This window comes from Canis lupus, chromosome 8 (genome assembly GCF_011100685.1).
Source record: "Canis lupus familiaris isolate Mischka breed German Shepherd chromosome 8, alternate assembly UU_Cfam_GSD_1.0, whole genome shotgun sequence".
NCBI classification, from domain to species: Eukaryota; Metazoa; Chordata; class Mammalia; order Carnivora; family Canidae; genus Canis; species Canis lupus.
The window spans coordinates 69,027,297-69,049,665 of NC_049229.1; the positions used below are offsets into that span (position 1 = coordinate 69,027,297).

At 45.3% G+C, this 22,369-nt stretch overlaps 1 protein-coding gene across 6 annotated transcripts in view; it reads right to left on the bottom strand.

Moving 5' to 3' along the window:
* The window catches only part of WARS1 (tryptophanyl-tRNA synthetase 1), a 34,189-nt gene that overhangs the window by 7,878 nt on the left and 3,942 nt on the right, over positions 1-22,369 (bottom strand). For 4 of the 6 annotated variants that reach the window (XR_005363785.1, XM_038545724.1, XM_038545728.1 and 1 more), the window contains exons 3-8: positions 20,468-20,632; positions 15,023-15,236; positions 13,919-14,027; positions 6,448-6,567; positions 5,759-5,941; positions 457-557 (exon numbers count right to left, since the gene is read on the bottom strand). Coding sequence is in view for 5 of the 6 variants with exons in the window: in XM_038545724.1 (XP_038401652.1) it covers positions 457-557; positions 5,759-5,941; positions 6,448-6,567; positions 13,919-14,027; positions 15,023-15,236; positions 20,468-20,581 (841 nt within the window). In the remaining variant the exon portion in view is untranslated. Of the gene's footprint in view, positions 1-456; positions 558-5,758; positions 5,942-6,447; positions 6,568-13,918; positions 14,028-15,022; positions 15,237-20,467; positions 20,633-21,331; positions 21,465-22,369 lie in introns of all 6 variants that reach the window. The other 2 variants (XM_038545727.1, XM_038545726.1) reach the window with 2 other exon arrangements.

Consider the following 22,369-nt stretch of genomic DNA (forward strand, 5'->3'; position numbering starts at 1 on the left):
ATATGGAGAGGGACCTAAGAGTGTGTGTGCAGGAGGCCAAGTCACAGGACTGTGAGGGTGGGCAGGGTGGGCTCTATGGGTCAAGCCCATCCTCTTACCAGGTAAAGAGAGGCTCCTGACCATCAGGGGAGGTCCTCCTCTAGCCCCTGGGCCTCCATCAGAGGCGCCCACATTGGCTGGGACCTCATGAGCATGCAAAGGAACTCGTCACCCCCACCCTTTTCTTTCTTCCTTTTAAACCTCTTAGTGGGTGAGAGGCCGACAGATGGTCCTCAAAGTGCAACCCCAAGGCCCAGAAATGGGACTGTAGGCATCGCACCACCTCTGCTGGGTCCTGGGAAGACCTGCCCCTGGGCTCACTGTGGGGAGGTGAGGGGCAAACATTGCTACCTGAGAGGTATCTGGGCCAAGGGGCAGATGCCAGCGCTTTACCCCAGGCCACAGGACTCCACTTACCGATGGAGTCACTGTCGGTGAAACCGAAAATGCCTTTCACTTGGTTGAAGGTAACGTGCTTCTGAATCTTCACCACATTCTTGTAGAAGCCTGGGCTCATCCTGCAAAGACAATCGGAATGAAACCCCAGGTTCAGAGGGTGGCTTCCTGCTGAGGCCAAAGCCGCAGATGGTGAAGTACGAGTGCGCAGGTGTGGGCTGAGGACACAGACTGGGCAGGAAGGTGCCCAGAAGGCATCTCTAGGCAGAGAGCTGTGACAGGCCAAGTGGAGCTGCCGTGGAAACACATAGAAACCAGCGCCAGGCGACGGGCGGATGAAGCAGGAACACAACAGGTTCAGATTCAGTGGCTAACATGGAGCATTTAAACTCTGCCCAGGTCAGTGGTCAAGTGTGCTGCAGAGCTTCCGGTCTGGGAATCCCAAGAGAGCTTTCCTGTGAGACAGAGTCTGCTCTGTGTTATTGGAGGCCAGATATTTGAATCTTGTTGCCAGTGTGTCTGCAGAGAAACCGACACGTCCAGCCACCAAGGCAGCAACAGGGCTGGGCCACAGTGGTTGATTCAAACGACCAGATGCTCTCTCCTGGATGGTGAGGGATGTTGGTAAGAGGCCTGGACCTGTGGCAGCCATTCTGCTACCAGTGGGACCTAGGCTGAGGGTTCAGCAAACACAGGGAGGGGGAAGGACCCAGAGTAACATTTTTTTTTTTTTAATATTTTATTTATTCATGAGAGGCAGAGACACAGGCAGAGGGAGAAGCAGGCTCTATGCAGGAAGCCCAATGTGGGACTAGATCCCAGGACCCTGGGATCACGCCCAGAGCCAAAGGCAGACACTCAACTGCTGAGCCACCCAGGCATCCCCCAGAGTGACTTCTTACACGGCATCTCTAATACTCAGCAGCTCTACTCTCCCATTTTCCAGAAAAGGAAAAAGTGGGAAAGCTAACATTTACTACATGTTTGTATCATGTGGCAGGAGCTCTGCTAAGTGCTGGACACGGGTCAACACTACTCTACTTCACTTTGAAGCAGCAGCTTCGCACTTTCCAGATAAACACCGAGGCTCTGAGAAGTTAAGGGTCATGTCACAGACCCAGAGAATACAGGAGCTGGGATCCACACCCAGGCTCGGTTGGCTGCAACACGTATGCTTTTCTCACGTCCGGAAGCTTTTGAAGGAGTTTAAGCCTTTGTCCCTAGATGGAAAACTCCTCAATGACTTTAGGGTGACAGCGGGGGGTGGGAGTAGGGCGGGGTGTCAGAAATCCAGGGGCACTGGCTGCCTGGGTGGGGGCAGCCAGGAGGCAGGGAGGGCTATAAAAACAAAGACCCCGCTCCAGGGTTTGTGGCAGGTTGAGCAGAGTCCCTTCCATTCAGGAGCAGGAGAGGGATAGGGGAGAGAGGGGCTTTCACTTGGTAGCTTGCTGAGTTTCGGGCCCAGAGCACTGGCTGGGCGGGGGAACAGTGTCAGAGAGAGAAGAGGCGCCAGGAACCCAGCACCATGCGAAGTGCTCCCTGGAAAGATGCCTGTTTTGTGGTCCTGCTGAGACAGGAACTACCTCTTGTTGGAGAGGGGTCCTGGGAGACCACAGCATGCTTCACGCTGCTCACACCCTAATGATGACAAGTAGCTGTCTGCCACCTGGGGGAGAGGGCCGCAGCAAGATTCCACACATCCTCGGGTGGAGGCAACTGCAAATTCTAACCGCCAGGACAAATCAGCAGGTGGCCAGCCTTCCTCCACCTGTGGTCACACTACATGACAGCCTTCAGCCCCACGTGGAGGGAAGTCTATGGTACTCCCTGTGACAGGACGCCAGCCCTGTGGTGTTTGAGCAGTACTTCTGAGTAAGATAACTGACCTTACTCGGAAGATTGGCTACTTCTTTGCCAGCCAGTGCTCATGCCACACAGACTAGAGGATGAGTGAAGGGGCTGCCCCATGAACGCTACAGCCTTCCCCAGGCAGGGGATCGGTTCCCCAGGGGCACACTGAGTGCCCATGCAGTGCGACACAGGGCCCGCATGCCAAGACTTCGCCCCTGTGGACAAGGAACAGACCTGAGTGATGGCTGAATGCCACACACTGCCTTGGGGGGAGAACGCTTGCCCTTCACACTCACACAGTTTAAAGCACATTTTCCAGATTACCTTATACAGGACCAGTGACATGTGACACTCACATGTGACATGTGACAATCACATGCTGAATGTGATTTCTAGATCATACATTTGCTGAGCACTCACTAGGTACTCCTCGAACGCCACTTTATATGTCGCACCTCATTAAGTTCTCATGAAACTGTGGCGTTGGCATCATGACCTCCTGGCCACTGAGCAAACCCCTGTCCTTTGTCCTCACAGCACTCATCACCACCTGGCTTGTCATCGTTACCTGCCGACTCTCCCTGACACAGCTGTGGGCTGCTTTCTGGCAGCTGTTTCCCCAGGGTCAGTGTAATTTGTAGTAGATGCTCAAGGAATACCTACTGCGTGAATGAGTGGGCTGAGCAAGCGGGCAGAGGGCAGGTAACTCAGGTGTCTATCACACAGTAACCGGTGGTCAGGATGAGCATGCAGACGAACCCGTCTGCCTGACTGCCTCTAATACCAAACCCTTGACTTACAGGAAAACAGAGGCTCAGAGAATCTAAGGACTTGCCCAAAGGAACCAAATCAACCGGGAGCAGAGCTAAGTTTGGAACACCAGCTCTCAGGTTCCTGGGGCGGTGTCTTTCCATGCCTTATGGCTCCTGGCAGGAAGGCCTCTCCGGGCCCATGTGCAGAGCCAGGAAAGTGTGCGCTGACAGGGTGCCCAGAGCCAGCCTTGCCTGCCACAGGCTTCTTTCCTCTCAGGGGCCTCAGCTGCTTCATTCCCACCCAAAGAGAGGCTGGAGGGTAGCTTATTTATAGTTTCAGCCTCTAAAGACCAGGAAGGAGCTTTGTTAAATCAAAGACCTGAATTTTAAGTTAAATTTCAAGAAAAAAGTAAAATGCCCAACTGTTTAAAATACTCTTAAAGGGAGTAAGACATCTGAAAACAGGATTTAATTTTTAAGACTTTTCTCCTGACTTTAGGTTCTACCTAAGAGGTCTTTCCAAGAAGAGGCAGCACGGACCCTTTGATTTGCATGTTGTTTGTGTTTTCATCCCTACTCTGGGTTAATGTAGAAAAAGGAAGTTCCTGCAGAGCAAAGGTGGAGGATACCAAGTGCTGTGAGCAGAGATAGGCTAGGCAAGTCACCACAGACCCCATGTTCTCTCAGAATGTGCTGAGAGGAGGATGAGTCATCTGGTGGCCCTCTCACATGCACTTCCCCTTCACATGCCTACCACTCTGGCCATCTTTGTTGGCTTATGAGAAGTGTTTGTTCCCACCCCACCAGCACCTCAGTTCAGGGAGGCAGGGACTCTGCTTGGCTCACTGCTGTGTTCTCAGGGCCTAGGAGGATACTGGCCACAGAGAGCACTCCGTAACTGTTTTACTGACCTAGCGGGATAGGGTCACCCCTCACCCCATACCAGATATGGCCAAGGTGGAGCCTGGGCTGCTGAGGGGTGCATATGAATCTGGCTGTAGGAGGGACAGCTCCCAGGAAGAGGGGATGCTTGCCCATGTGTCTGGAGACTGAGTAGGCCTCCTCTGCGTTGGGAGAGGTGAGGTCAGGAGGGGGGTGGGAACTCTGGGTAGAGAAGACGGGGTGGGGGTGGGGGTATGGAACTGCAGAGTGTTTCATCTAGCTGGAGGTGGCAGTGATGCTGGAGAGGAACACTGGCCAAATGTTTTTTCTGCGACAAAAAAGGTACTCCAAGAAAGAGGGGCCTGTGAGCTAAATGGAAAGTGAACACTTCATCATGATGACACAAGTGGGAGAAGTGCAGGTGGGGGCGTGGCAAGACCATCTGTGCTTTCTGGAGGGCACTGGCTTTTGGGGGATGAGGCCGTGAGGGGCTGCTGTGGGAGGCAAATGGCAGCACCAGAGGACGCAGTGACTGGGTAGCTGCCAGCACAGCCCGGCCCTGAAAAGAGCAGCAGGACCCAGGGTATGGCTAAGCGCTCGAGCAGGTGAATCGGGTCCTTTTAAGGAATGAGGGAGACATGTTAATAAAGAGCCATGAAAATTATAATAATGATGACACCTAACGTCTCACGTAACCCAATTTCATGGACCAGGCTTGTTCTGACTCATGACCACTAAACAGAGGTGCCAGAACTTGAACCCGGGTCTGTTTTCTTCCTTCAAAGACCGTGTTTCCTCAAGGACACCACAATGCCTCCATGGCCACAGAGACGTGATTTCAAAAATCTCACAGGTAATATTAGAAAGTTATTAATTGGGCAGCCGGGGTGGCTCAGCGGTTTAGTGCCACCTTCAGCCCAGGGCGTGATCCTGGGGACCTGAGATCGAATCCCACGTTGGGCTGCCTGCATGGAGCCTATTTCTCCCTCTGCCTGTGTCTCTCCCTCTCTCCCTCTCTCTCTCTGTGTCTCTCATGAATAAATAAATGATATATATATAAAAAAAGTAAGTTATGAATTCATTTACTAGTTGGTAGAAAGGCCAAAATTCTTACCAAGGTGACTATTTCTCTCTTTGGATATAAAGCCACCAGTCATCCTATAAAGGAGATATTCTGGGGAAATGGTAATAAGCAAGCTCCTCCACACTTAGTCTCAACACAGCCCGCTCCATGCTTTCACCGCACCCTGGCCTGATAACGGGCCCTCAGTGACGGGGGCCACACCTCTTACATCCTCGGGGATCACCAGTGCCTCGCGAGAAGCATGGCATCTCAGGTGTTCAGGAAGTACTTGCTGAGTTGAACAGTATATTCTTGTTGGGACACCTGACAAAGTCTTATTTTTCTAACACACTTCTGGTAGTTGTTTGGGATGACGAAGACCTCAGAAGATTCAATTCAAGGATTTTCTGAGTGCAATATTTTGGCTATTGAATGGCAGATTTAAACAACTGGACTGTGAAGTACTGAAGTACTACTCCCAGTACTGAATGTGCTGGGAGTCTTTTTTTCTGCGACAAAAAAGGTACTGCAAGAAAGAGAAAGACCCTAACTTGACAAACTGTCCTTGGAGAGAAACTACAATTCTGTCCCAGGCTGGGAATGGGAACCTCAGCTGGTGAACGAGACCAATAAACCACATCCTAATGTTTCATAAAGGAAGGAAATCATTCCCCAAGTCTTTAGGCCATTTCAGATATGTCTGACCCAGCATGGGCTCGAGGACCTGCCGTCTACATCTGCTTTTTTAGAAGGCAGCCAGGCACCCTCTCCTTACCCCATGTAGTCAAGGTCAGAGAAGATGAAAGTCTTTTTGATGTCAAAGCCACAGGCAATGATGTCCTTGGCATTCTCCACGGCATAGCCGTAGGCCTGGTCCAAGGTCAGGTCTTTCCACAGGTACTTCTCGTCATCTGTCATCTGGATGACCAAGGGCACATTAAACACATCCTGCAGCCACCTACAAGACACCAGGGAAGAAGGCTGCCATCTCGTTTCCCGTTCTGCATCCCAAAACACAGTTCTTACCAACAGGGTCCATCAAATTTTGTCTAGGCAATCACACCATCTTATGCTGTGGGGCTGGAACTACATGTATTAACTCAGCTCTGTGCTAGATGCTTTATACTACATTGCAGGCTGGTGATTGCTTTGGGAGGCAGGTATCATCACTTCCCTCCTGCAGACATGGAAATGAAGGGTCAGTAAAGTAACTCTGCTATGGTCACAGAGACAGGGACAGGAGGAAACAGGTTGGCTAACTCTAAGGCAATGCTTGCTCCATCCTGCCATGCTTTCTAAAGTGACACCAGAAACAAAGTGAACAGAAGCCACAAAGGCACCAGGTCCCTCATACCTTGTTTGTTTAATAAACTAGGGGTGTCCTGTCACTCTAGATATGGTTTATAAGTTAACATTCCTGATTCACTAATAAAAGTGATAAAAGGCATTTGATGCAGTACTTACTTTGTAAAAATAAACGGGATGAGGTGACCTACATGCATGGCTTCGGAAGAGGGGCCCCTGCCCGTGTACAGATAAAATGGCTTCTTATTTTCATAGGCATCAAGAATTTGGTTCATATCTCTAAAGTAAAAAAAAGAGAAGAGGAAATGGTGTGATTTTCTGAGAGAAACACTAAAGCGCTAACGCTCACTTGCAAGAGACAGAGAAAACACAATGATTAGAGCTGGTTATTCTTGGTGCCCATATTAGAAAAATGACAGGAAACTTCTGACATGGTTTTCTTTCTCCTAGGATTTTTTTTTTTTTTTTTTTGGAAGATTTTACTTCTTTGAGAGAAAGAGAGAGAAAGCATGAGCAGGGGCAGGGCAGAGGGAGAGGAGGAAGCAGACACCCTGCTGAGCAGGGAGCCTGACCTGGCTCCTGATCCCAGGACCCTGGGATCATGACTTGAGCCAAAGGCAGATGCTTGACCGACTGAGCCACCCACGTGCCCCTCTCTGTGATTGTTTTAAAAGTATAAGACACGTAGGCCTGGGATAAAAGAGAGGTATAGTTAGGCAGTTGATGGAACCCCTTTGGAAATTTCAAATACTGGTGTTCACATACCATCTGCTTTACACCTGTTCTTGGGAATGACACCAAGCCAACACTACACAATTCTTAGTCAGAACCCTCAGTCCTGAGTCTCTGGAGACCCTGAATGGGCAAGACTGCACAGTTCCACACAGTCCTAACTCAGGGATGGGAGTGAGGAAGACCTCCTGGAAGTGTGGAGGGAAGTCCTCAGCTAGAGATCTGATTTGGGCTTCCTCAGCCAGGCTGGGACCAAGTGTCCTCACCTGGGAGTCATTCTGGACTCATCTGCCCTCCCCCAGAACTGGGGTTCACAGATAATGTATACGAAGGGTCCTCCTTCCTGGCTGTGCATCAGAATCACCTGGTCATATCACCTCTACCTGGGTCCCACCTTCAGAGATTCTGCTTCAGTGCAGAATCTTGGTGATATCTGGGAATCTGTATTTTTAAGAAGCTCCCTCAGTGATCGCAATGTTCACCACAGTGTGAAAGCACTACTCTAGGGTATAACTGTTTTTTGTTTCTGGATAAAATGTCCCAAAATAAAAGAGGATCTTTTCCAGAGGTCTGGGTAGGAGACTCCATACAAGAGTATTCTAACAAGTGACTCCTCCTCATACCCCACACCGATGATTAACAGTGTTCCTCTCTGGGCTCACAGGATTATGGGAACTGTTTTTTTGTGTTTAGGGCTTTTTTTTTTTTTTTTTAAACCTCCAAGGAACGATTCATACACTTTTTGAAATAAGGAAAGAATAAAAAAAATTAATTCTGGAAGAAAAGAGTCCTTCTCTGGCTGTTATGGGCTTACAAGAGAGAACACAATGTGGCTGTCCCATGGGCTGTTCTTGCAGTCCTTGAGAGCCCCTCATCAGTGCCTGGGGGCAAGGCATTCCAGGGAGTGCAGGGAATGCACTGAGGCTTGCTGACCAAGCTCCGCTTTGTGAGGATGGTTTTCTGCAGGTGAAGGAGCACAGTCAAAGCCCACAGTTTGCAGCTTGACAGCCCATGCTCTTTCTCCCCTAATGCCCTACCTTACAGATGATAAAATCAGACAGAGGGGCATTCTCAAATCTGAGTCCTATGACGACCTAAGCCAAGAGACTAAAGGTCACTACAATGAAGTAAAGTAAGTTCCATGGGCAGTGAGAGCTGCAAAATTCTAAGATAAAAAGTTCTGATTTAAGATCAACAAAATTGGTAAGCTTTGAGCTAAAGTGACCAAGGGGGGATAAAAAAGTAGACTACTGAAGTCAGGAATGAAAAAAGGGACATTACTGACTTTGTAGGAATAAAAAGGATGAGAAAGGAATACTAAGGACAATTGTATGCCCACATACTACACAATCCTGATGAAAAAGACCAATTCCTGGAGAGAAGCACCTAGCAAACTAACTCAAGAAGAAATAGAAAATCTGAACGGATCTGTAACAAACAAAGAAATTGAATTAGTAATCAAAAAATGATCCACAAAGAAAAGCCTGGAACCAGACGGCTTCATGATGAATTCTATCAAAAAAACAAAACAAAACAAAAAAACACAAAAACATTAATAGGGGCACCTGTGTGGTATAGTAGGTTAAGCATCAGACTTGATTTTAGCTCAGGTCGTGATCTCGGGTCCTGGGGTTAGGCACCATGTCAGTCTCAGCAGGGAGTCTGCTTGTCCCTCTCACTCCCCCCACCCCATGTTCTATCACTAAAATGAATGGATAAATCTTTTTTTAAAAATATATTTTATTCATTTATTCATGAGAGACACAGAGAGAGAGAGAGAGAGGCAGAGACACAGGCAGAGGGAGAAGCAGGCTCCATGCAGGGAGCCCTGACGTGGGACTCGATCCCGGGTCTCCAGGGTCACGGCCTGGGCTGAAGGGAGGCACTAAACCGCTGGGCCACCTGGGTGGCCCATGAATTGGATAAATCTTAAAAAAAAAAAAAAAAAAAAATTAACAATCCTTCACAAATCCTTCTAAAAAAATTAAAGAGGGAATATCTGCAAACTCATTCTGAGGCCAGGATTATCCTGATACCCCAAGCAAAGGTACCAAGGGAAAACTACAGATTCTTATGAGTACAGACACAAACATCCTCAGCAACTCTCTGACCAAATCCAGCAACATAAAAAGGATGATATATCATGATCAAATGAGATTTATCCTAGGCATGCAAAGTTGGTTCAACATACAAAAATGCATGAAATGTGATACACTATATTAACAGAAGACAAAACCACATGATCATCTCAACAGATGCAGATAAAGAGTTTGACAAAATCTAACATCTATCATGATAAAAATACTCAATGAACCAAGAGAAGGAAACTTCCTTAACATAATCAAAGGCATTTATGGAAAATCCATAGCTAATGGTCGAAGAGTAAAAGGATGCCCACTCTCACCACTCTTATTTGACACTGTACTAAAAGTTCCAGCCAGAGCAATCAGACAAGAAAAAAGATATCCAAATTGTAAGGAAAGAGTAAAATTAGCTTCATTCTTAGGTGACATAATTCTACATATAGAATAATGCCTTACAGAATTCTCAAAATCCTATAGAATGTCGGATTCTACAGAAAATCCTATAGAATCGTCAAAAAAAGACAAAACCTACTAGGCCAATAAATGAAATAAGGAAAGCTGCAGGATATAAGATCAACAGACAAAAGTCAGTTGTATTTCTATAGAGTAGTGAGATAACTGTGATTTATAATGAGAAATATATTTGGTCTTTGTCACAGAGTTCCTAAAATCCATGGAATTTCCTAAGTGATAAGAGGGATAAATGTGACATTCACATAACAAAGCCCTTTTCAACCACATCTAAGTTTATATTAATAGGTGACTTTTAGAAAGTCCCTAGGTAACCTTAAGGATGGGGACTGGTTGCCAGGGGAACCAATCCAAATCAGAAGGTTGGTACTTTTCTGACCCCTTTCTCCTAAAAGGGGTTGGAGATTGACCTTAATCACTAATGGCCGATGATATAATCAGTCATACCCATATAATAAAGCCCCCATAAAACACCAAAGGATGTGGTTTGGGGAGCTTCTGGGTTGGTGAACATGTGTGGGTGTAGGTAGGGTGGTACACCCAGAGAGGGCATGGAATCCCCACCCCTTCCTACATAACTTGTCCTCTGCATGTCTTTCATTTGCCTATTCCTAAGTTATATCCTTTTATAATAAACCAGTGATCTTGTAAGTAAACTATTTTCCTAAGTCATGTGAGCTGCTCTAGCAAATTAATTGAACCCCAGGAGGTGGTTATGGGAACCTCTGATTTATAGCTGGTTGATCTATAAGATGTCTACAGATGACAACCTGGACTTGTGACTAGCATCTGAAGTAGGCTGAGGGGGGGCTGTCTTTTAGGACCAAGCCTTTAACCTGAGGGACCCAATGGTCCAAATGGACAGTGTCAGGACCAAATGGACAGTATCAGGACCGAGTTAAATTGTAGAATACCTAGCTGGTGTTGCAGAACTGCCTGATGTGTGGAAAGCCACATCTGGTGTCAGAAGTGAAATTTTTTTTTTAAGATTTTATTTATTCATGAGAGACAGAGAGAGAGAGAGAGAGAGATACAGGCAGAGGGAGAAGCAGGCTCCATGCAGGGAGCCCGATGTGGGACTCGATCCCGGGACCCCAGGGTCACGCCCTGGGCTGAAGGCGGCACTAAACCACTGAGCCACCTGGGCTGCCCCATGAAATGGTGTTGTAGCAAAGTGCTGAAAATTGAGGAGACACAGAAGAGTGTGTTTTTCTTTCAGAAGTAACAATGAACAATCTGGAAATGAAGTTAAGAAAATGCTACTTGTAAAACATCAAAAAGAATAAAACAGTAGGAATAAATCTAACAAAAGTAGTGTAAGACCTGTAACTGAATACTATAAAACACCACCAGAAAGAAACTATATCCCTGAGTGGAAAGACATTCTATGTGCATGGACTGGAAGACTTAACATTTTAAGATACAATACTCCCTAAACTGATCTACAAATTCAGTGCAATCCGTATCAAAATCCTAGCTGTCTTTTTCCCAGCAGAAATTAGCAAGCTGATTGTAAAATTAACTCAGGAATGCGAGGCACCTAGAAGAGGCAAAATAATCTTGAGAAGAATAAAGCTGAAGAACTCACACTTTGCAATGTCAAAACTTAGAACAAAACCATAGTAATCAAGACTTATGTATTAAATTTAACAGACCCTTAAATATAAGGTCAACTGATTTTCAACAAGAGTGCCAAGAAAATTCAATTAGGGAAAAAACAGTCTTCAGAATACGGTGTTGGGATAACTAGATATCCACATGCAAAAACATGAAGTTGGACCCTACTTCACACCATATATAAAAATGAACTTGATTGGGCAGCCCTGGTGGCTCAGCAGTTTAGCGCCGCCTTCAGCCCAGGGTGTGATCCTGGAGACCTGGGTTCGAGTCCCACGTCGGGCTCCCTGCATGGAGCCTGCTTCCTCCTCTGCCTGTGTTTCTGCCTCTCTCTGTGTGTGTCTCTCATGAATAAATAAATAAAATAAAAAAAAAATTAACTTGAAATGGATCAGAGACCTAAATGTAAGAGCCAAAATCATAAAACTCTTGGAAGAAAATATAGGTGCACATCTTCATGATCTTGGATTAGGCAATAGTTTCTTAGACACTAAGCAACCAAGGAAACATAAACTAGATTTCATAAAAATCAAAAAGTTTTGTGTTTCAAAGGACATTATCAATAAAGTGAAAAGACAATCTATACAATGGGAATAAGTATTCGTAAATCATACATTTGGTAGAAACTAGAATCCAGAACACACAAAAAACTATTATGATTCAATAATAAAAAAAACAAATAATTAAAGAGTAGGCAAAGGATCAGGGTAGATATTCTCCACTGAAGAATATATAAAAAATAGGCAGGAAGGCCCTTGAGTGGCTCAGTTGATTAGGCTTCCAATTCTTGATTTCAGTTCAGGTCATGACCTCTTGGTCCTGGGATCGAGCCCTGCTGCATCCAGCTCTAGCTCTGTGCTCAGTGGGGAGTCTGCTTGAGATTCTCTCCCCCTCTCCTGTTACCTCTGCCCCTCCCTCCTGGTTGCTCCCCTTCTTTCATTCTCTCTCTGAAATAATAAATAAATCCTTAATTTTTAAAAAGATTTATTTATTTATTCATGAGCAAGACAGAGAGAGAGAGACAGAGACACAGAAAGACAGAGAAGCAGGCTCCTCACAGGGAGCCCAATGTGGGACTTGATCCCCAACCCGGGATCACGCCCTGAGCCTAAGGCAGACACTCAACCGCTGACCTACGAGGTGTCCCATAAATAAATCTTTAAAAAAAAAAAAAAGAAAAAAAAAAAGAAAAAAAGGTGTGTGTGTGTGTGGGGGGAGAAGATGTATAAAAACTGCCAATGAGCACATGAAAAGATGTTCAACATCATGAGTCAAAACACAATGAAAAACCACTTCATACCTATTAGAATGGCTATAAAAATATATATACAAAGTAGGAAACAGTAAGTATTGGTGAGGATATGAACTGGGACCCATGGGCAGCCTGGGTGGCTCAGCGGTTTAGCGCTGCCTTCAGCCCAGGCCGTGACCCTGGAGACCCGGGATCGAGTCCCACGTCAGGCTCCCTGCATGGAGCCTGCTTCTCCCTCTGCCTGTGTCTCTGCCTCTCTGTCTCTCATGAATAAATAAAATCTTAAAAAAAAAAAAAAAAAAAGAACTAGGACTCTTTTCTGTGCATTGCTGGTGGGAATGCAAAATGACAGTCACTGTGGAGAGCAGTTTGGTAGTTCCTCAGAAAATTCTGGAGCTACTAGATGCAGCAATTGTGTTCCCACCAAGAGAACTGAAGACACTTATCCACACAGAAACTTGTACACAAATGTTCAGAGCAGCATCACTGAGAGCCCAAAAGTGAAAATAACCCAAATGCCCAGCAACTGGTAAATGGATAAACAAAAAATGGGGTCTATCTATTCGGGAGAAGACTATTCAGGTATGAAAGGGAAGGACGTATGAATACAGGCCACCACACTGGGGAACTTGAAAACATGACTGCCAGTGGTGTGGGTGGGGGAGTGACTGCTCATGGGGACGGGGTATCTTACTGGGGTAGTGAGAATGTTCTGGAATTAGTGGTGGTGATGGGTGCACAACCTTACGAAAACACTAAAGACCATTTTAAAAACTTGAACTGTATACTTTAAAAACGTGAATTAAATGAAGGTAAAAGGTTTGATTATACTCTGTCCAGAACGAAGGCAGAGCAGGGTCCGGAGTTTTTGGCACGCAGAACTTGAGTTCTGGCAGACTGCTGAGCTCGGTCCTGTGCGTGCTCTGCTGTAACCGTGAGGAGCAAGCAGAACAGAACAACCCTACCATGTCCCATAAAATGGGCTAACCCGTGGGATGGGTGAGGTAAGAAAACTTGGAACCTGCCCATTTTCTGATTATTATCTACATGGAATTTATAGTCTAGGGTAGGGATAGTCTCTTCCAGGTACACTCTGTTAGTTTCTCTTTTGATGATAGGATTTATGAGTAGGCCAGGACAATAGCAGGAAGAGGGCACAAAATTTCAGGAAGCCCACTGCTTATCGTTTGGGAAACGTTCAACTTGGACGTAGAAACCTCTTTTGTCTTTATGACATTTTATGATTTACAGGGCATAACCTGGCATACATCTCATCTGCTGTGTATGTGGCCTCCACTTTGTAAATATTCTGTAAATGAATAAAGGGCCTGAGGATGAAGGGACAGGCCATGACCCCACAGCCAGTTATGGACAGAAGGTGGACCCCCAGTCTTCAGACAGTTGGCTATCACTGTCCCCAAGAGCAGGCAGCTTGTCTGGGATTCAAAGGAGAGGACGAGGGGAAGCCCCTGACCTGTGTGAGAAGAAGATGCCTCTGCGCAGGAAGCGGTGTGGTTTCTGCCCCGTGGCTCTCTCTATTCGGTTTACCAGCTCCTTGTCGATTTTACTGCTTCCAAACCGAACTGGAAAACAGAATTGGAACGAGATAGAACTATCTTAGGTGGTGTGAGGTTTGGCAACCGGGTAATACTGAAGGGGAAAAACTAGTGTATTGTGTGCGATCTAAATGAACCCAGACCTTTTTAGGCCTTCTGCTCCCAGGCCCTTCTCTCAACCCAGAGTCAAATGTCTTTCATGTTAACAAGGACAGCTGAAATCACAATCAGCAAAACAGGAAACAAATTACAGAATAAATCACTGTTTTGTTTGGGATTGGATTTTGATGGGAAGCATATCCAGAATTCAGTCTGCCTAGCAACTCTTCATACCTCCCTTCTTTCAGATGCTTATTAAGGTATAATGTATGGACACTGACCACTGTAATTTTAATATTTCATTTGCTGCATTAAATTAACTTGAATTCAAACAAATTTTCCCTCACTGATGGTCTATGACTTAAATTATGAAAAATGGCTTTTGACTTTGAAAAAAACATTTTAGTAACGCCTCTCCTGTAGTGGTTACCAGTGATCTCAGAGTAAGGACTTCCCTGAGCAGGAAGCCCTGTGAGGAAGGGCTTGCCAGTGGCCACCTGCTCTGTGAGGAGTTACTCTTCTTAAGCTGACGTCCAGCTTTTCAGCTCCACAATCAGTATCACTGGAAAAGAGATTTAGGTAATCCATTCCTGACTTTAACCATTAAGTAGAGAGGTGCTTTAAAGGACTCAAACATACTATTCCAACAGACCTTTCTTTAAGTTCTGAATCGCTCAAAGAAAGGGAAAAAGCTTATGCTAAGCTATCTATTACAGATCGTTATTGTGAAGTAAGTTTTATATTATTATCTGTTAAAAACAATCTTTTGGGATGTAATGCGTGACAAAAAGATTTTAGGATCTATTTTTTTCTTGGCATTGAAGCTTGATTGGCTTTATAATTCAAAATTAAAAAAAAAAAACACTGATGGGATCAACTCTAGGGAATCACTTATAGAAGCTGGGGTTTCTCTCAGGACATACCAATGAGCTTGTCATAGTCAATGCCCTTAGCACTGCTTGTCTGTACTGTCCACGGATCCACAAAGTCCTCCTCGGCTTCTGCGGCATTCAGGCCACGACTGTTCTCAGGTGCTGGTCTCGCTGGAGGGCAGTCGGCCTTATACTCCTCCCCCACGGTGGCTTTGTAGCTCATTTTCAGTGATAACAACAACTTCACTGCAGAATCGATTTCATCCTGGACAAAGGAAATGAGGATGAAGGCTAAAAATACCACCATAGCTAACATTTTGCTGAACACGACTGCTCTTACGTGGCATGCACTGTGCTAAGTGCCCCCACACACGTTATCTCCTTAGCCTCACGACACCCTTCAGAGGCAGGCACCACAGTCACTGTGCTCTTCCAGTTGAAGCCTCTGACACTCAGAGAGGTGAAGGAGCTTGCCCACAGACACACAGCAAGTCGTGGCCCAAATGTCTTATTTTCGTGCTGTTCTAGTGGTATGGATTACTATGAGACACTATGGTACAAATGGTTATGACACACAGTTATTTATGACACAGCGAATATGCTAAAGGTTGCTTCAATGCCACTGAGGCCAAGAAATGTGTGTGACATGCTCCCTGCACTGACTATACAGAATTCTACATTGGACCTTGTTTTTACATTCCGCACACTTGAAATAAGTATTTGTTGAAGCTTAAACAATACTACAGAGGACAGTAACACAACTCTAGACATCAGGGAAACAGATAAAAGCAACAAAAACAGGCTTTCAAATCCTAAATTAAGGAGGGATGCAGTGAGAAATAGTCATATTATGGTATTTTGGAGTCTTATCAAGCTGTCCCAAGTATTTGCATACTGAATGTTTAAAAATAAGCACAAGAAAGACAAACGTAAAAATACATCCTTAAGTACTCTGGAAATCTGGTAGAGACCTCCTGCTCCAGAAGCCCACAGGAGCCACCCATGAAGGCTGGCCTCTGGAAGAGCAGGCCTAATTAGGCAGATTAGTCATGCTATGCCCCAAAGCTTTGCTCCTGTAATTGGCCTTGCTGGATTAGATCACAAACAAAGAATATACACAGGCCAATTTGCTTGCCAAAGGAAGTACAAACATTCCCATTTAGAATGTACACATGTTATATAAAGCGGGCTTCCTAAGCAGAGAGGCAGGACAACACCACCCTCCATTTGGAGGGTGATGCTGCCTCAGGTACAGTACCTGAGCCACAAAGAACTCTTACTGTGCGGCAGGTCTGCAGGCACGGATTTATGTTTCACATTCTGAAATGATCTGGATTTCGTTATTACAATGAATTAGAATTGTGGGCTCAGTAAATCCATCAATATACTTCATTTAAGAGAGAGGATATTTCCCCAGGTTGGAAAAATAGGTAAGTTACTCATCTCATTTTTGCAGTACCTAGCCTCAGTGTAACAAAATAAATGTTTAGCAAGCATGATTTATTGAATTATCCATGGGAAGAATTTCCTTGCTTTGAAGTACACTTTAGTCAATACCCTTTTATCACTGGTTCTGTTGACATTTCGTACTCTATCTGTTCTAACTCTGCTTGCAACTAGGAGGCTCTTTGAAAGTCAAACATTTAACCCGTGTCTCTGCTTGAGAACTGTTTGTAGTCGGAATGCGATTTAAATGGACAGGCAAGCTTGCCTGGTCTATTTTCCTGTTCTCGATCTAACATGGACCAGGACACTGAAACAGGATTTAAAAGCTGATGTTAAAAAAAAAAATACATAAATAAATAAAATAAAAGCTGATGTTCTGGGAGAGGGAAAAAAAATAAAAGGCTCTGTACAAGCTGATTATATATGAAGTTCCAACACAAAGAGAACTGTTCATGGGGGAGGCCTATGGCAGAGGGTAGAGGCAGTGACTAAAGGGGCCCAGGGATGGCTTCCGGGTGCTACTATCCTGTTTCCTGATTTGGATGCTGGTTACATAGGTGTGGTCATTTTGTGAAAACTCAGTAAGCTGTCAGATTATGAGCTCATAGTTTTCCCAATAAATGGTGTATTTCAATTAAAAAAGTTTAAACTAAAAGCACAAGAAACAAGACTGTGCTATCTTAACCTCTGTGATACTGTGTCATTTCTTGAGTCCTGCCCAAACTGCTCATGCCCTCAGCCACTGTCTCCCCTCAGAGCCCCTAGATTCTTACCTATCCCCCCAGAAGACACCTTGCTTTTTAGTGAGTTGTTCCTGAAAGCAGGGGGTCTTATTCCCTTAGTACACAGAACAGAAAAGAACAGTAAGTACTATGGCCGAGACACATGCAGAGACAGCTGGAGAAAGAGCCCACGATGTCCTCACAATATTGGTACTCCTTGAGTGGCTTGAGTATTTTGCATAAAGTGAATTTCTAAAATACCAGGTGCTTCTATTATAACACATTCTTGGGTAAAATACATTTATTTCTGAATTTTCATCACTTAGCTCATGACTCCATTGTGCAGCCTCTAATCTCTCTTGTTGAAGGTCAGCTGATTGCATAAGTCAAAGAACACACTTGGAAGAGTAATTCTAAACTGTGTTAAGTATTGCTTGTTTAATAATGAACATGATTGAAGATCACTAAAAATTGGTAACTAAGAACACTTATTAAATGTTGTTTGAGTTCAACATGACATTGACACAGATACCACTGTCAAGTTTTCAAGAATGGATTCAAAGAGCAAATGATTAACATTTGGATCCTTTATTTATTTTAGTTTTAAAAACACCTTAGTCTCATCCACTGAGTCCTATCTGGTGTGTAAACCTCTTCCCGTGAATAATGAATTCCTTTTTTGGACATCGCTTTCTTTCAGTACTATTTATTTCTTTTAATGTGTAATGACTTCTTTGGGGTCCAAAGAGTCAAAGTTTCCTTTGGGTGGAAGAATGAGTGGGAGGCCAAGATGGATGGGACATGGCTGACACCAACTGGGGAGGACCCAGGACTCTGAAAAGGAGACAACAGGGGTTGCAAATGATGGACAAGGAAGTCATGGAGATGAAGAAGCTGAGTAACCTAAGGGTGGAGGCATCGCAGAATGAAAGGCATTGCTCACATGGATTAAAGATGCAGATGGCACAGGTTACACTTCTGAAACATCCTGCAGCGACAGCAGGAAGACCTTCCAGAAAGGTACAACCCCATGAGGACAAAGGCAATGAGAAGAGGATGCCACCAACAAGATTTTGGAAGCTGTAGAGCTGCTGGATGACTGGCCACGGACTGTGCAGAACAAACATAAGGACGTTGTGGAAACACTGGGATTACGATGCTGCGGAGTCCTAGGGCTGGGCATTCTGAAGTTAGGGTGAATGTGGGCTATGATATAGGAGGCACAGGTGCAAAATCTGTCTAAGAAGCAGCTGCTTGGTTCTCTATACCTGCCCACCTCTCCAGACAGAAGTCCTGTAACAAGGAGGTCCAGTTACAAGTGTCTAGACCAGGGGTGCTCTACACAGCACGGGGAAGACACCAGGAGCAGGTAGTGTTAGGGATGGCCACACAGCCCAGCTCTTCTGTCCCACAGAGAATGCCAGGAAAACCATCCTCAAGATCTCAGAGATAAAAGGATACTTATCATACCTAGGTAACAAGAATGGGGTGAAATGAGGGAAGGGACGTCATTGAGAAAGTAACTGAGCTCACGGAAGTTAAAAATGATGGGATAAATGAAAAACAACTGGAAGATTAGAAGTTGAGGAAGGGGAGCCTGGTTGGCTCAGTCGGTAGAGCATTCAACTCTTGATCTCAGGATTGGGAGTTCTAGCCCCATGATGGGCGAAGAGCCTACTTAAAAAAAAAAAAAAAGGCAACACAAGAGGTTGAGGAAGTATACATGAAAGAAGAACAAGAAAACAGAATGGAAAGCAGAAGGCAAAAAAAAACAAGAAAAGCAGAGGACTGGTTTTGTGTGTGTGTGTGTGTGTGTGTGTGTGTGTGTGTAGGGGGAATCCATAAATAGAGAAAACAGGAGAGAAGAAATCAGAAAAAAAAAACAATTTCCGAGAATTAAGGATCCTAAGTTTCTAGTTAGAAAGGATGTACTCATCCCAAGAAATTTCAGAATATTGGAACAAAGAGACTATCCTGCAAATTTCCATAGAGGAAAAATGAGGGAAGGGCATCTGGTTTTGCCACAGCCAACTGGGGGAGCCAGGTGAAGACTGCACTGGCTTCCGAATTCTGTGAGAAAATCACTTCTGCCCTAGGGTTCCATACGCACTCTTGCTTATCAAATTATTTCTTTAGCTAGAAATTTTTTCAGATACCATTAGAATATCTGTCTGTCAAGAGAGTAAACAAAGGAGGAATGAAAGACACAGGATCAGGAAACAGAGACCTAACAGGGAGGAGAGGGAAGGGCCTAAGGTGGGAAATGTGTACGGTGAAAGGCAGCAGTCCTGAGCAGGTGGAGGTCCTAGGCGAGACCTTCTGGAGATGAGCTGCAGACTGGCTGATGAGTGCCTCTGGAGGAGACCCACCCAACTGGCAGGGGCCTGGAGAGCCATTACCATTTGTACACAAAAACACAGAGCCAAGAGGGATTCAGACAAGTATCAACTCCAGGGCAGGAAAGGAAAAACACTCCAACTCTACTCCGTGGGTCAGCTGTCAGTAGCATTTACGCAGTCAGAAGAGCATCGATGCTGGTATTGTGACATGCACGGGACATGGGATGTGTTGACAGAAGTGCTAACTCCTCATCTTCCACAGTTAAAGCCCCATACTTGAATATCAACAAAGAGCAATATAAAAGTGTGATTCTGAGAGAATCAGCTGAAAGGACTGAAATGTCTGTTTCTCGGAAGAGGCAGGGTAGATGACTGCAGGATTTCGGTGGTTTTATTTTTATTTATTTTTTTTTAATTTTTATTTATTTATGATAGTCACAGAGAGAGAGAGAGAGAGAGAGGCAGAGACACAGGCAGAGGGAGAAGCAGGCTCCATGCACCAGGAGCCCGATATGGGATTCGATCCTAAGTCTCCAGGATCGCGCCCTAGGCCAAAGGCAGGCGCCAAACCGCTGCGCCACCTAGGGATCCCGATTTCGGTGGTTTTAGACCACATGCATCATCAAGGAGAAAACGAATTTAAGGTTATAATCAAAATAGCTCAGTTATTGAGGGAACAGAGTCTTGCAAACTTTCTGTTCCTGGGTTGCATGACCCCAGGCTTGGTTTATTTTCATTCATTCATTCATTTGTTCATTTATTTTAAAGATTTTATTTATTTATTCATGAGAGACAGAGAGAGAGAGAGAAGCAGAGACACAAGCAGAGGGAGAAGCAGGCTCCATGCAGGGAGCCAAATGTGGGACTTGATCCCGGGACTCCAGGATCACACCCTGGACCAAAGGCAGGCACCAAACCACTGAGCCACCCAGGGATCCCCCCAGGCTTGGTTTAAATGCACATGTAGAGAGCCCAACAAAATCACATACCTTTGATGCTTTTCCAGCTTTGAGGGACCGCACGAGCTCCCCCTGAGCAGCTATGCTGTTGAACAGTTCTAGCGGGGATGCAAACCCCTGCTCACCGTTGGGCATGTCCGCCATCTCCAGGATCTAGGTTTACAGCTGGCTAGGGTGTCAGTAGTCCAGACAAAACTGTGGGGGGGGGGGGGGGGGGCGGGGAGGGGAGAAGGGAGAGATTGATTAACAAGCCACTGTAACTGTTTTATCTTTCCTGCATCTACCTAGTCCTTCATCTTTCCAAAAAGGTTGGAGAGGACACGGATATAATAACATTAATAAAAGTGTAAGCACTAATTTGGGGCCATGAAAAGGGAGAAAAGAGGAAGAACAGATCCCAATGGTGAGGACTGAAGGAACGGCTCTGATTTATGGGCTGTGGGACTCACTAAGTGGGTCTCACTCAGTGCCCAGCACCAGGAAGGACTCGTGTTTGCACACACTGTAAATACCAAAGTGCTTTAACAAACCTAAGTTCATCAGAACTAAAAACATTTGGCAAACTGCAATTTACTTTTTATCTTAATTGTTTTGGGGATGAGTCCCACGCCCTTGCAGCCATAAGCAGTAGGTCATTGAACAAATGGCTTTTTCTGCTGGCCAGCTGCTCTGTTCTCAGATTAAGCAAGGTCTGGGGTCCAGGACAAGGTCTTATCTAGGGTGGAGGGTAGGGCCTTATCTGTTCTGGGCTCCAAACGAGGAAAATGATATATAGCCTGTCCATTTACATGCTATCTTACTTCACAGCAGATCTCTGAAAAAGGTGTACCTGCAACTTTTATTAGCCATTATTTACTATTAACTTTGAAAAAGGTGGGACACAGGGTACACCACCTGATGCTGCCTTGGAGCCGAGATGGGTCACGGTCAGTGCCCTCTTGGGTCAGTCACTTTCCCTTTCTGAGTGTCAGCTTTCTCATCTAGAGAGTGGCACAATCAGGAACCTCTTTGGCTATCTCAACACCTGCTATGAGAAGAAATGAGGAAAAACTAGAAGGTAGCATTTTGTAAACTGTAAAGCAAGATATAATCCATTCGGAGTATTATTTATTAGGGCTCCAGGGTGTGGCCAAACCGCACCCAGCTTTTTTTTAAGACTTGTCACAAATCGTAACCTTATACACATCCATTCGCCAAAGTCTCATGGCACTCCTGTGAGGAAGGTCTGTTGTCTCCATTTCACAGATGAGTAAACCGAGGCAAAGAAGTTATGGAACCTTCCTGAGTGAACACTACTGGAAGGGATGGGATACAAACTCAAGCAGCTACAACTCACACTCTCCAATGCTGTCCTATATGTTACTTAACTGTAAGGAGTCTCAGCCTCTCAACCGTAAAGTGGGACTGATGGTAATGCTACCTGCAAGACTGCTGTGTGGCTGGAGTGTGACAGCACAGGGAGTTAACCAGCACAGCCCTGGCTCCATAGTACAGGTTCAATAAATGGCTATTTTGTGTCTTTATTTAATTTTTTTAAAAAAAGATTTTATTTATTCATTCATGAGAGACAGAGAGAGAGAGAAGCAGAGACACAGTCAGAGGGACAAGCAGGCTCCTTGCAAGCACTTGATCCTCAGTCTCCAGGATCACTACCTGGCTAAAGGCAGGCACTCCTCCGCTGAGCCACCCAGGCGTCCCTAATAACTTTTCTAATAACTCTTTGAACCAAACACAAAAACCTGAGGAATAATTTTTGTAAAGATTTTATTTACTTATTTATTCATTCACGAGAGACACACAGAAAGAGACAGGCAGAGACACAGGCAGAGGGAGAAGCAGGCTCCATGCAGGGAGCCTGATGTGGGACGGGATCACACCCTGAGCCAAAGGCAGATGCTCAACCCCTGAGCCAGCCAGGCGTCCCAACTAGGC